Source organism: Salvelinus alpinus, chromosome 14 (assembly GCF_045679555.1).
Source record: "Salvelinus alpinus chromosome 14, SLU_Salpinus.1, whole genome shotgun sequence".
NCBI classification, from domain to species: domain Eukaryota; kingdom Metazoa; phylum Chordata; class Actinopteri; order Salmoniformes; family Salmonidae; genus Salvelinus; species Salvelinus alpinus.
The window spans coordinates 2407648-2423244 of record NC_092099.1 but is presented as its reverse complement, the minus strand read 5'-3'; the positions used below and the strand labels follow the sequence as shown (position 1 = coordinate 2423244).

The 15597-nt window shown below is 43.5% G+C and overlaps 1 protein-coding gene across 1 annotated transcript; it reads right to left on the bottom strand.

Moving 5' to 3' along the window:
• Nucleotides 1–12541: 12541 nt before the first annotated feature.
• lrrc3 (leucine rich repeat containing 3) lies at nucleotides 12542–15240 on the bottom strand. Its single transcript, XM_071340046.1, has one exon. It carries the CDS (start codon nucleotides 15174–15176, stop codon nucleotides 14376–14378), a length of 801 nt encoding a protein of 266 aa, XP_071196147.1. The 5' UTR covers nucleotides 15177–15240; the 3' UTR covers nucleotides 12542–14375.
• Nucleotides 15241–15597: the final 357 nt, after the last annotated feature.

Sequence of the window (15597 nt, the reverse complement as noted above, 5' to 3'; positions counted from 1 at the left end):
GTTTTTAGGAAGCGTACAATTGGCATGCTGACTGCAGGAATGTCCACGAGAGCTGTTACTAGGGAATTTAATGTTAATTTCTCTGACATATGCCACCTCAAACATCGTTTTAGAGAATTTGGAAGTACGTCCAACCGGCCTCACAACCGCAAACCACATGTATGGCATCGTGTGGGCGAGCGGTTTGCTGTTGTCAACTTGGTTAAAACTTCTTATGGCTGCAGGGGCAGTATTGAGTAGCTTGGATGAAAGGTGCCCAGAGTAAACTGCCTGCTCCTCAGTCCCAGTTGCTAATATATGCATAGTATTAGTATGGATAGAAAACACTCTGAAGTTTCTAAATCTGTTTGAGTTATGTCTGTGAGTACCAACTCATATGGCAGGCAAAAACCTGAGAAGAAATCCAAACAGGAAGTGGGAAATCTGAGGTTGGTCGATTTTCAACTCATCGCCTATCGAATACACAGTGGGATATGGATCAGTTTGCACTTCCTACGGCTTCCAATAGATGTAAACAGTCTGTAGAACCTTGTCTGATGCCTCTACTGTGAAGTGGGGCCGAAGGAGACTGGAATGAGTCAGGTCTACCATGAGCTGACCATGCTCTGAGCATGCGCGTTCACATGAGAGGGAGCTCTGTTCCATCGCACATCTGAAGTCAATGGAATTCTCCGGCTGGAACGTTATTGAAGATTTATGTTAAAAACATCCTAAAGATTGATTCAATACATCGTTTGACATGTTTCTACTGACTGTTACGGAACTTTTTGACATTTCGTCTGCTTTTAGTGAACGCGCTTCCTGACTTTGGATTTGTTTATCAAAAATAGCTATTTGGACATAAATGATGGACATTACCGAACAAAACAAACATTTCTTGTGGGAGTCCTGGGAGTGCATTCCGACGAAGATCAGCAAAGGTAAGGGAAGATTTAGAATGCTATTTATGAGTTTTGTTGACTGCACAATTTGACGGGTAACTGTATGGCTTCCTTTTGTGGCTGAACGCTGTTCTCAGATTATTGAATATTGTGCTTTTGCCGTAAAACTTTTTGAAATCTGACACAGCGGTTGCATTAAGAACAAGTGTATCTTTAATTATATGTAAAACATGTATCTTTCATCAAAGTTTATGATGAGTATTTATGTTATTTCACGTGGCTCTGCAATTTCTCAGGATATTTTGGAGGCATTTCTGAACATGGCGCCAATGTAAACTGAGGTTTTTGGATATAAATATGAACTTTATCGAACAAAACATATATGTATTGTGTAACATGAAGTCCTATGAGTGTCATCTGATGAACATCATCAAAGATTAGTGATTAATTTTATCTCTTTCTACTTTATGTGACTCCTGTCTTTGGCTGGAAAAATGGCTGTTTTTCTGTGATTTTGCGGTGACCTAACATAATTGTTTGTGGTGCTTTCGCTGTAAAGCCTATTTGAAATCAGACACTTTGGTGGGATTAACAACAAGATTACCTTTAAAATGGTATAAGATACATGTATGTTTGAGGAATTTTAATTATGAGATTTCTGTTGTTTGAATTTGGCGCCCTGCACTTTCACTGGCTGTTGTCATATCGATCCCGTTTACGGGATTGCAGCCATAAGAAGTTTTAACAGAGTGCCCCATGGTGGAGGTGGGGTTATGGCATGGGCAGGCATGAGCTAGTCCCAACGAACACAACTGCATTTTATCAATGAAAATTGAATGCACAGAGATAGTGGCGACACGGTGGGAAGGTAGTGGCACGATGACCAGGCTGAGGAATAGAAAAGGAAGGGTCTTAGAGTGGGACCTATCCAGGATATGCTGCAATGTCTCCATTTGCTTACTCTGGACGTCCAGCGCAGACATATATTCCTCAATAAGCTGACAGTTTCCACACGAAGACAGTGTCCACATTGGACATTTGGCTGGCACTGTCCAAAATAGGTGCAGCTCCTTCATGGGATGAAATGTTCACCGTAGTCTCTGAAGGTAGTAGCCGCCAATTTGGAGAAAGTCAGTTTCCCCGTATGGCGGAAAGAGGTAGACGCCATTTGGGAAAAAGTCAGTTAAAATCCACACATATAAAATAGGTTAGTGAGGAATCAGCTAAAAGTCAATCAATCCACACATTTTGATAACTACTTATATTGAATCACACAGTTCGTAGGATCAACACAGTTATAAGCAGCAAGCCAGAACCCAACCACAGATTAGAAAGCAGCCAGCACTAGGACCCACAATAAACAACAAAGGAACAGAACTCACCAGCATAACAACAGCAAGGAGAAAGCGGTGACTTACTCAATGCGATTAAATGCTTGGGCCCCATTTACAACAGAAACGCAATGGTGTTACCAGTATGATAGCGGGAGGCAAGTACTACACTGGTCCGCGGTAGTGTCCAAAAGAGTAAATCCAAGTAGGCTAAACCAATTGGAGTTCAAGATTGGCAGTAGTCCAAAAACATCCAAGGCACAATGTCAAGTGGAAGAATTAAAGCACCAGTAGGCATGTGTCTGCTCAGATAAAGCCCCCGTGCAGGCCCCAGTGCAGAGCAGGAGTCCAGTATATCCACGTTGGCTTCATAAGTTTCAGGAGACCTGTTTTGTATGTCTCCTTAAAAAAATTACAGTATGTATGCAATAGTGCAATACTGACCGACCCTGCAATTACGTCTGTGACCCTGTGCATGTGACTAATAAACTATACAAGGAGTGGTTCATTTACATTTTGGGTGCTGAGACAGTTTTGCCTTCCTAGCATTCTTTAGCTTGACAATTTTCTCATCAATAGTTTTTTCAGTAAGCTTCAAGTTTCTTTTTGTGTCTCTTTTTTCATCCACATTTTCAGATTCAATAATAAAAAATGTCTCATTCACATTTTCAGATTCATTTTCAGATTCAATAATAACTTCACATGAACCTCTCCTCGTGGGACGAGATTTTCCGCTGTTCGCGGTACTGTGGAGGCACGAGCTGAGGAAAAAGGTATGAGCTGGCCGAAGACGAGAGCGAGGACGACCCATCACCTGTGAGGACCGGAAGTATGCAGTTGAGAAACCTGTATCTACGGGTCCGGAGTGGGCGCAGGAACCCGACCCCCCGGTGAACAACTGGAGGAGCCCATACTTCCCCTCATCAATTTCGTGGGACCAGCCGAGACAACCACTGGGGGCCAACTGAGGGGACAGTTCGGGACTGTCCAGTGGGAGGATCTGAACTTGAAACCCACCGCAGCCCAAGTGATAGCGGTGGATGGACAGCTACTTCCATGGGTGAGTGACTGGCAATACCCCTATTTCCAAATCAAGAATTACCTTTTGTATCAGGTGTCACGCCAACAGGGGGAACTTCGAGAGGTACTGTTGCTGCCCCGATGGTACGTGGGAAGCATTCTTCAACTGGCCCACCTGATGGGGACGCACCTGGGAATGGAGAAGACCCAGGAACGGATCGCCGCTCAGTTCCACTGGCCTGGGATGAGGAGGGCCGTGGAAGACTATTGTTGCAGCTGCACGGATGTCAAATCACGGCCCCAAAAGCACACTTCCGAAACCCGCTAGTCCCCCTTACGATCATCGGGGTACCCTTTGAACGCATCGCCATGGACATCGTGGGACTCCTGGTAAAAATGGCACGAGGACACCGATACATCCTGGTAATAGTAGATTATGCCACCTGGTATCCCGAGGCCATTCCTCTACGGGCGGCGGTATCCAAGGGAATCGCCCGAGAGCTGTTCCACCTCTTTAGCCGGTTGGGCATCCCCGAACGATACCCTGACATAACGAGGTACTGAGTTCATGTCCCGCCTAATGAAATATTTGTGTGCTCTCCTGCAGATCAAGCAGATCCAGACCTCCGTCTTTCAACTGCAGACGGATGGGTTGGTCGAGCTGTTCAATAAAACGCTTAAACAAATGTTACGGAAGGTCATCGAGCAGTACGGGAAGAACTGGGACCAGCTACTACCCCACCTAATGTTCTCGATCCGAGAAGTACCCCAGTCTTTCACTGGGTTTTCCCCTTTCGAACTCCTCTACGGGAGGAGGCCACGCAGCCTACTGGACCTTGTCAAGGAGGTGTGGGAAGCCCAGCCGACCCCCTTACTTTCTGCGGTGGGGATTCAGACCAACATCTTGTCTCCGACCTGGTCTTCTCTGGGTTGGTTTCCCCGATTGTAGACCTGGGCTTGGGGGCGCTGGGCCTTCTCCATGTTTCCTTACTACTGGCTATATGGGTGTCATCCGCTCCCTCATCGTCTCCACGTGTTCTACCACCCTGTGTAAGTTCCTGGCAACATGGCATGGGCCGGACAAGGTGATAAAGAAGCTGGGACCCAGAACATCAAGCCCCAGGAGAGGAAGGTCCATGTGGTACGTGACTGGCCCGTTCCACGGACCAAGACACAGGTCAAGTCCTTCCTGAGACTGGCAGGGTGCTACAGCCGGTTTATGCCCAACGTTGCAGGTATAGCCTCACCCCTTACCGGTCTAACCAGGGCTCACCTCCCGATAACAGTGAAATGGACGGGCGAGACCGAAGCGGCGATCAGACGCATGAAGGAAGCGCTGTGCTCCCATCCGATTCTCGTAATGCTTGATTTCCAGGTATTGATGTTGGTCCAGATGGACGCATGTGACACGGGACTAGGGGCCGATCTGTCCCAGGTACACGATGGGGAGGAGCACCCCATCATGTACATAAGCCGAAAGCTGATACCCAGAGAAGAAAAGTACTCCGTTGTCGAGAAAGAGTGGGCACTAGACACTCAAGTATTACCTTTTGGGTACCCACTTCACCCTGGTAATAGACCATGCTCCCCTGGTCTGGATGGCCAGGGGAAGGTTCACAAATGATCGGGTCACCAGGTGGTTCTTGTCCCTTCAACACTTTCTCTTTTTCTGTTGTACACTGGTCAGGGGCAAAGCATGGGAACGCGGATGCCCTATCGAGACAGCCCCCTTCCCAACAGAGCTAAAGGTTAGCCACCAGGGGGGGACTCTTCGAGGCCTGGTGACCGAGTCTACATCACGTGGCAAGGGCTCCCTCTGCTGGACAAGCCAGGTCTCGACAGGCTCTCCAGCCAGAACTAATTGGGGCTGATTGTGGTTGGTAAGTAATCAAGGGGCTGATTGCTCACCAGCAGGTGATCCCATACAGCTGCCAGAAGGGCAGCACACAGGGTTGGAGACTGGGGGAAGAGAGGTTATTCCTGTATAGTCGTGCTCATTACCAGAGATAATGGAGGGAGCTCGGTTTTGTTCCCGACAGGATACAGCAAGACTCCGGAGCCCAGAAGACAGTATACCGGAGGAGGTATATTGCCAAATTTCAAATATACCCGTTTTTTTTTTTTAATAAGGCTGTATCGTAACAAAGTGGAGGGGTCTGAATACTTTCCGAATGCACTGTATACCGCAAAAATGTGTTCGAATTCTTTTTTTCTCCGTCAACCAGATGAGGTTCGTCCATGGACGAAGAGGATGGTCCATCTCATTTTTGGGGGGGTAAAATATATTAATATGGATGAATTTTGATCTGTTGAAGTCCACAAAACTGTTGTTATTAACAAGCTTTTACAACACAGCAGAAGGCCCTTCCACTTTTTGATTAAAGTATACAGCAATGGAGGCTGCTGAGGGGAGGACGGCTCATAATAATAGCTGTAATAGAGTCAATGGAATGGTATTGAGCAAATGGTTTCCATGTGGTTGATACCATTCCATTGACTCTATTACAGCAATTACTATGAGCCGTCCTCCCCTCATCTGCCTCTGGTATACAGTGAATAATCTATTCCTTTAAATAAATAAATACTGCAATGTATTACTGAAGCAATTCAAAGCGATAATCCAACACTACACCACCACTGAAATGCTGCCAGTGAAGCATTTAGCATCCTAATTAGAAATTACACTAATAAATGTCATTCTTTTTCACACTCCATGCACTATCTGTTGTACCCCTGTAGAATCTCACCCCACTGTTCTTACAGAGCACTTGACCCCTTCCAAAACAAGACAAAACCACCTTGGCCTTTACACTGACGTGCCAGGTTGCAACGTGTTCGATCTTATCCTGTAAACCCTGCCCTGACATCTAGTGCAGCTCCGGGGTGCCACTTTCTTAATTACATTAGTTAGACATTACAGCGAGGCAGGCTACTTTACAGGCTGCACTGAATGTATGATTTCCTATAGGCTCTGAGGGTTGCTGTTTTCCAAGATTGTCACGCCCTGGCCTTAGTATTCTTTGTTTTCTTTATGTTTTTTAGTTAGGTCAGGGTGTGACATGGGGAATGTATGTGTTTTTGTAGTGTCTAGGGGTGTTGTATGTGTATGGGGCAGTGTCTAGTGTAGTTGTCTAGTTATGTCTATGGCTGCCTAGATTGGTTCTCAGTTAGAGGCAGCTGTGGTTCATTGTCTCTGATTGAGAGCCATATTTAAGGCAGTCATAGGCATTGGGGTTTTGTGGGTAATTGTCTATGTTGAACGTTTGTTGCTTGTCATTGCACTTACGTCATTTAGCTTCACGGTTGTTTAGTTTGTATTCAGTGTTCGTTTTGTGTTTTTCCTTTCTCTAAATAAAAGAGAATGTATTTTGCACACGCTGCGCCTTGGTCCTCTCTCTCACCCATAGACGATCGTGACAAAGATGGTGTTAGTGAGGTTCAGGTATTGATTTATTCCTACACCCTTCCCAAATATACCACCAAATCTATAGGTAACATTTATACCAGTTAATGGACAGACATTAATCTCTGAAGGCAAAATCATTGCTTTGAATGGGAAGATGGGGGCTGGTTGAGATAGATTTGTAAATTTTAGTGATAATAAACCGTACCAATGAATAATCTCGATTAATATGCATTGCCCATTCTTTCAGATCTGCATACGCTATCCCTGAGGCTGCAATTAAAATCAGATAAAATATACATTAAACCTTTGTTTGGTTGGTGCTGATGCTCTCTCATCAGAATAATAGCCTAAAATACTCCCTGTGTTTGGAATCCAAAATTTCTATTCATGTGAAATTGGAGTTAACTTTGCAGCAACACCACCGTAATCAAGTCGGTGAAAAAAAACACATAGAAGGGAGTACAAAACCCTAAAAAATCTAAGGGAAAGATGACCTAAAATATTGACTCTGCATTACAGATGCCACTGAAGTTCAGTTGATTGATGAAGTCTAAATTTACGGACGCTGTCAATGTTTGAAGCCCTCCCTCCTCTAAATGTGATTAATGGGAAACCTCAGCGCTGCTTTCTGAGGCCGAACACATTTCAGAAGTGGTTTATGGGCATCCAGTAACTGGCAGATGCAGAGGACTAAGATGAAGAGGAGGAAGAGATGGAGGAGAGAAAGAGGTTAAAGAGAGGAAGAGGAGGAGCAGAGGAAGAGAGGGAAAAGAAGAGAGGAGGAGGACAAGGAAGATGGGGTGGAATATTGCAGATTAATGTTAACAGTTAAAGTTAGGAATAATACACATCTAATGCAATTTTCATACTATTGTGTCAACCCAAACCATACCGTACTGGCTCTGATATTTTCTTGAAATAAAGATAGATACCACATAATGTTGAATGCCCCCACTGTTTTATTGAGTGCAATGTTTTTATCCGGAAGCCTCTCAGCCTGACAAAGGCGTTTGCAGAACACATTCATCTCGATCCAGGTCTTACATCTACCATTCCAGTGTTTAATTGCTATATTGTAATTTCTTCATCACCATGGCCTATTTATTGCCTTATCTCCCTTATCTTACCTCATTTGCACTCACTGTATATAGACTTTTTGTTTTCTTTTGTTCTACTGTATTATTGACTGTATGTTTTGTTCATTCCATGTGTAACTCTGTGTTGTTGTATGTGTCGAATTGCTATGCTTTATCTTGGCCAGGTCGCAGTTGCAAATGAGAACTTGTTCTCAACTAGCCTACCTGGTTAAATAAAGGTAAAATAAAAAAATAAATAAAAAATACTCCACACATAAGAACCCACTACCCAGAACAATGCCAGTCACTAGACGGTAGGCAATGTTGCTGAGAGTCAACAGTATGCAACAATACACACTTGCTCTCCGGACCTCTTAATGCTATTTGAGAGCCACATTGATCTGATATCATGAGGTCATTCAGCACCCAGTCCTTTGAAAGTAATGAATTGCCTGTATGAATTACCGTTCGTTTAATAATGCAGACTCTATGGTACACACATGATCTACCTCAAATCACAATGTCTAAGAATAATGCAACAGGAAGGAAGGAGTCTTTTGGCTCATGTTTGACGTAACGAGGACAGAGGGATGCATTCATGTCTCTCTCACTGTTCCTTAACCACAATGCATTTTCCTAACAGATTTTTATCTCTAGGTTCGGAAATTCTGTTGCATACATAATAAACATCATACCACCAAAAAAAAGATTTTGACAACAGAATCAAATACTGGTGACAACTCAATACATTTGTAGCCCAACTTTGCCTGGTTGAGCATGCCAAACAGTTGCTGATACTTACATCTTCATTTGTATCCCTTCAGCAAATGCTGCCAAATTAGTTGTGAATCAGCAGCCAGCTGATAACTAATGTATCATGCTCATTTCCTTTCATGAATAGAGATGGAGAATAATGTGTTGTTGATGATAGTCATGTGTACAGGAAATGAAGTCGCTACTTATTGAGCTACAGAAGACATTGAAGTTCCCAATTGTATGAACTTTGTATCATGTTATAGAGCATAATTTTCTGTCTGCAAAACCGCACTGAACTAACTAACTTATTACTTGCAAAATTGTTATCATGATGTTGTACGCTTTCTATAAAGATGTATGTGAAAGGCGAACATTTGAATAAAAAGTGCAACAATGTGTTGCATGCAGCGACAGTGTACGCTAAGAAAGTGTGGCACTAGGGAGACATTAATTTAAATGCAACCTAGATTTTTGATTATACATATTATCATTACAGGTGTGGGAGAGGAGGAGCGAGATATGTATATGTTCCCTGAGTGTATTGGGACAAGGAGTCTCGTGGTCTTGAGACCACTGCAGCACAGAAATCCGCTCTTTGTCTCATCACAGTCTCAATCCACAGGGTCTGGTCTTGGTCTCGTCATGGCCTTGATACACTGGGTCTTGGTCTCAAGAGGTTGGCTCTAGATCTGGGTTTTAAGGGTTCTGGCCTGGGTTGCAAGTTCTGGTCTTGACCACAATGTCTGTCTTACCACATCTCACTAGCTACCAACCTAAATGTCACACTTTAAGAAAAGGTAGTGGAGCAATAACTCTCAAAGTTCGATACATCACATGAATCACTGGAGCATACTTTTCCTTTCGAAGCCTACTAACTGTTCTCATGAAAACTATCAGATCGGCTTATCACTTCTCTTGGATCTACTTCCCTTGGAGTAATAATAGTTAATAGAATTTTAACATTGGTTTGAGCCATTTATCAAAATGTGTAGATTTTTGTTGATTACTTATTATTTGCGAGGGCGGACAAAATGTGAGTAAGGACCATTTGATGAATCATTGCCAGATGAGTCTAGTCAAAAGGGCTGTTACCTCTAAAATCACATTTCTTTCAATATCACTTTACGTTTCCAGGACAAGTATTTTATGTTGAAAGGAACATATCTATTTTGAAAAGTTTACGTGGCTCAAGTCCCATCAGTGGATTAGACAAAATCGGGCGTAAGCAAAATTAGTGAATCCGTAGTGCAGTTGTTCTGGCAATGGATTGAATTCAGGCTTAAAACCTCTACAGGATCGGTATCCCCCCCGCGGGACGATTGAACTAACTTGCGCAAATGTGATTAGCATGAGGTTGTAAGTAACAAGAACATTTGCCAGGACATAGACATATCTGATATGGGCAGAAAGCGTCAATTCTTGTTAATCTAACTGCACTGTCCAATTTACAGTAGCTATTACAGTGAAAGAATACCATGCTATTGTTTGATGAGAGTGCACAGTTATGAACTTGAAAATGTATTAATAAACCAATTAGGCACATTTGGGGAGACTTGATACAACATTTTAAACAGAAATACAATGGTTGATTGGATCAGTCTAAAACTTTGCACATACACAATCTAAATTTCACCTAACTTGGTATAATACATTGTGCCTTTCTCTTGCATTTAAAAAAAATGCATGTAAAAAAATGCAGTGCTTTGAAAGGTTGGTAATGGCTCACATCAACATCATTATCCCAGAAACCCTAGACCCACCTGAATTTGCATACCGCCCAAACAGATCCACAGATGATGCAATCTCTATTGCACTCCACACTGCCCTTTCCCACCTGGACAAAAGGAACACTTATGTGAGAATGCTATTCATTGACTACAGCTCAGCGTTCAACACCATAGTACCCTCAAAGCTCATCACTAAGCTAAGGATCCTGGGACTAAACACCTCCCTCTGCAACTGGATCCTAGACTTCCTGACGGGCCAACCCCAGGTGGTGAGGGTAGGTAGCAACACATCTGCCACGCTGATCCTCATCACTGGAGCTCCCCAGGGGTGCGGGCTCAGTCTCCTCATGTACTCCCTGTTCACCCACGACTGCATGGCCAGGCACGACTCCAACACCATCATTAAGTTTGCCGACGACACAACAGTGGTAGGCCTGATCACCGACAACGACGAGACAGCCTATAGGGAGGAGGTCAGAGACCTGGCCGGGTGGTGCCAGAATAACAACCTATCCCTCAACGTAACCAGGACTAAGGTCATGATAGTGGACTACAGGAAAAGGAGGACCGAGCATGCTCCCATTCTCATCGACGGGGCTGTATCGGAGCTGGTTGAGAGCTTCAAGTTCCTTGGTGTCCACATCAACAACAAACTAGAATGGTCCATACACACCAAGACAGTCGTGAAGAGGGCACAACAAATCCTATTCCACCTCAGGAAACTAAAAAGATTTGGCATGGGTCCTGAGATCCTCAAATGGTTCTACAGCTGTAACATCGAGAGCATCCTGACTGGTTGCATCACTGCCTGATACGGCAATTGCTCGGCCTCTGACCACAAGGCACTACAGAGGGTAGTGCGTACGGCCCAGTGCATCACTGGGCCAAGCTGCCTACCATCCAGGACCTCTACACCAGGCGGTGTCAGAGGAAGGCCCTAAAGATGGTCAAAGAGCCCAGCCACCCCAGTCATAGACTGTTCTCTCTACTACCGCATGGCAAGCGGTACCGGAGAGCCAAGTCTAGGACAAAAAGGCTTCTCAACAGTTTTTACCCCCAAGCCATAAGACTCCTGAACAGGTAATCAAATGGCTACACGGACCATTTGCATTGTGTGCCCCCCCAACCCCTCTTTTTACACTGCTGCTACTCTCTGTTTATCATATATGCATAGTCACTTGAACTATACATTCATGTACATACTACCTCAATTGGGCCGACCAACCAGTGCTCCTGCACATTGGCAAACCGGGCTATCTGCATTGTGTCCCACAACCCACCACCCGCCAACCCCTGTTTTACGCTACTGCTACTCTCTGTTCATCATATATGCATAGTCACTTTAACCATATCTACATGTACATACTACCTCAATCAGCCTGACTAACCAGTGTCTGTATGTAGTCTCGCTACTTTTATAGCCTCGCTACTGTATATAGCCTGTCTTTTTACTGTTGTTTTATTTCTTTACTTACCTGTTGTTCATCTAATACCTTTTTTGCACTATTGGTTAGTTTAACCAATAAGTAATAATTTCACTGTAAGGTTGTATTCGGCGCACCTGACATATAAACTTTGATTTGATTTTATATATTTTTCTTTGTATTATTTTTTACCAGATCTAATGTGTTATATTCTACTACATTAATTTCACATTTCCACAAACTTCAAAGTGTTTACTTTGAAATGGTATCAAGAATATGCATATCCTTGCTTCAGGTCCTGAGCTACAGGCAGTTAGATTTGGGTATGTCATTTTAGGAGAAAATTGAAAAAAAGGGTCCAATCCTTAAGAGTATGTTTACACAGGCAGCCCAATTCTGAAATGTATTTTGACCAATCAGATCAGCTCTGAAAAAGATCTGATGTGAACAGATCTGATGTGATTGGTCACAATACCAATTGGCGGAAAAAATATCTGAATTAACACACCACCTGCAGTTTGGAGGAGTTGTTGCCACATTCATGTTCAGGTGTAATTACAAGGACATATTAGTATATCACAGAAACCAACTGGATAGAAGGGAACCCTAAAATCCACTCTCAAATAAATGGGATTCTGTGGACACTCAATCAGAATAGCAAACACATTCTCTGCAAGGAACAGAACCCTCGTTCGATTAGAAATCCATTATTAACGTGACGTCAACTTTCCCTGCGCCATCATGAAATCTCATCACTACAAAGCAATAAGTCAGAGTTCTACCTCTGCAGGTCAAGCTCGGTAAAACAAATTAGATACATTTTTTGTGTGCCCTTCTGTTCGAGAGGCATTGGTTTTATGCACTTTCAGACAGCAATATCATAGTTCTTTCATACATCAAACACTGTCCTTGCAGCCACAGTGCCAAAATACAAGCAGAATAAACAGTTAAGTAAGCTGAAGAAAGTTATGTATAACAACCTTAATTTTCAAATGCTGCTATGGTGTCCATTTTGAATTCCACAGATTATAAATCTAAGTAACAATTCTACATTGACACATAGAAACAACAGAAATTGCACAATGGTAATTACAAGAAATGACTGAAGACCTTTCAATTCTATAACAATGTGCAAATATATATGACCTAATGACAATAACACTTTAGACCGGGCCCAGTCCCAGAAAAACGGACACTTGGCCCATTCATTGAACATTATGACAACATTGATAAAACATTTTGACCTATTTTAGCATGTGGGATACATCGGTGGTCTTAAGGTGTAGAAGTCAAAGTCAATATCCCATACAAGCACAGATTGTATAAACCATACAAGATGTTGACTCACATTTGACCACTAAAACACCAAACAAAATGAGGAGAAAGTCTAACTACACAGATAAAAACTTCCTACCCAGCAGGCAAAAATTGACACAACGTCTTAAGAACAATTTTCTGGTTGTAAACTGATTTTCTGATTGAGAAGACGTCATATCAGATGTCATATTTTGGTTGTTATCTGGTCAAATAACCAGATAAAGATGAATTTATAATGATTGCTAAAAATACATTCATGAAACCTCCTTATGTAACCAGTATACAACCTGACAATGACACCATAATTACTTCATTGCAACCAACTTTCCCCCCTGAGTAGCAACTAACTAGATTAAAAGACAGCATTAGCGGGAATTGTACATGGCAGAAGGACAGGGAGGGAACATGATCTAGTACAGCCCAATACACAGTGTTAAGGTGTAGAAGTCAAAGGGGATAGGCACTTAGGCATGCACGTCTCATAACCACATAGCTACAGAAAGACCAATACAAAAATGAGTATGGCTTATGTTTATGGTTGTGCTAAAGCAGCAGAAATGTAACAGTCTAGCTATCAATCGACTTTTATTCCACTTGTCTAATGAATTCCATTGAATTTGCATGTAAACAGATGTTGCATAAACAGACAATGGTGCGCATTTACCACATGTACATGGGGATTCTGTGGTGGTTTGCAGAGTATAATGAGTTGTAGCTAGGAACCAATCTGTGTGCCACAAGGAAATATAACAAGTTCTGAACAGCATAACTCTCCCACTTAAATGCAGTATCGCAAGAGATGTCAAGTGAAAATGGTGTTCTAAAAGAACTAGCCTTCACCTGAATATAAATGAAATGATAGTCTAGATGATAAAATGCCAGATTTGTCCATGTATGTCCTTTTTCGTAATTTGATCACTCTGTTGTCACAGAAAATGTTCCTGTGCCACAGGAAATGCAACTTTTAGTGTATTTGAGGTTTAAAAAGGCCTCTAAAGTTTGGAATTTCCACTTTAAAATGTCAGACTTGATTTGCCCCGACAAAAAACGTATCAACCCCTACACAAATGCTCATTATAATCCACATAATAATTCACATTTCCTGTTGCGGAAGGATTATTTTCCTGCTTTGAGAAACTGGTCAAATTAAGATAGTATATCTGTGTACACACAGAAAGATAGAGAGCGATTATAAATACTAAAGGTCCAGATGAAGTCCAGATCTATCGTCTCCTAAGGCCACCTAAAATAAATCCCATTTTAAAAATCAAGAACACCATTCCCCCTATCATCCACTCGCTCGCTCGCTCACTCACTCACTCACTCACTCACTCACTCACTCACTCACTCACTCACTCACTCACTCACTCACTCACTCACTCACTCACTCACTCACTCACTCACTCACTCACTCAAATGTGTGCCACAGCGGGCCTGCTAGAGAACCGTGCTGATCGTGTCAAAGTCTTTGCTGATCTGCGAGCTGCTGGGCAGGGACTTGAGGTACTCCATGTGCCTCCTGGCATCCTCCTGGTTCTGCCGCACGTAGTAGATCACGTAGGCTATCACCATGGTGAACCAGCCAAACACAGTGACGAACATGGCCACATCGGTGGTCTTGTGGTGGAAGTTGCAAAAGTTGATGCCCGAGTCCAGGACCTGGATAACGGGTTTGCCGGCGTACTCCTCCGCCACAGCCGTGTGACAGCTCACCTCGTTGACCGTCTCTGGGTCCAGTCTCAGCTCCCTCAGGACCTCCTGCAAGCTGCACTCGCAGTGCCAGGGGTTGTTGGAGAGGCTGATTTTGGCCCGAAGTTTGGCGAATGCCTCTTTGGGCACGCTGCTTATGCGGTTGTTGGACAGGTCCAGGATCCGAAGGACGTCGGAGACCCCCTGGAAGGCCCCAGCGTCCACCGTCTCAATGGCGTTGTTGGACAGATCCAGTTCCTGTAATCTGTTGAGGTCCTTAAAGGCCTGTTTGGGGATCTTGGTAATCCTGTTTGAGGCCAGCAGCAGGACTACAGTGTCACGGGGCAGGTCAGCCGGGATGTTCTCCAGGTTGCGCGACATGCACTGCAGCACGGCAAGGTTGTTCTTCTCCATGCAGTGGCAGCTCTTGGGACAAGCGGTCACCAGTGCACTTCCGAACAATATTCCAAAGTGCAAGGCCCACAAGAGAGCCGAGACAGCTGAGAGCAAGGGATTTCTGGGCCGATCATGACCCATACGGTTGGACATATTCAGCTGTGTGCTCCTGCTGGTCCTGTCATGAAAGAGCAGTCATGGTTAATTTAAACCTTGTGCCATGTTGTTCTATCGTTATGGCTTGCAAACCACAAGACAAGACAGTTTTAACTTCCTTACAAGCTGTCAAGGTTTTATCTGTAGTTAATCCATCAGATCCATCGGTGAAGTATCATTTTCATGTCCTGCTGTTTCCAAAGGGTTTCAGCAGAGCACAGTTTCACATGAGCTGCATTGAGAGTATTCCAGACAGAATCCAAGAGGCTGCTTTCTGATTGGAAAGACAAGAGAGTTACTCAAGAGGGAAAGGTATCTTAGAGGGAGATGAAGGCAACTATGAGGTGGAGGTAGGCTGAATGTGAAAGAACAAAAACAGAATAGCGACAGTCCTAGTGAAAAAGGGAATTACTAGACA

Excerpts from the sequence above, each read along its gene's own strand:
- lrrc3 (XM_071340046.1), bottom strand. The coding sequence starts at position 15,176 with ATGTCCAACCGTATGGGTCATGATCGGCCCAGAAATCCCTTGCTCTCA.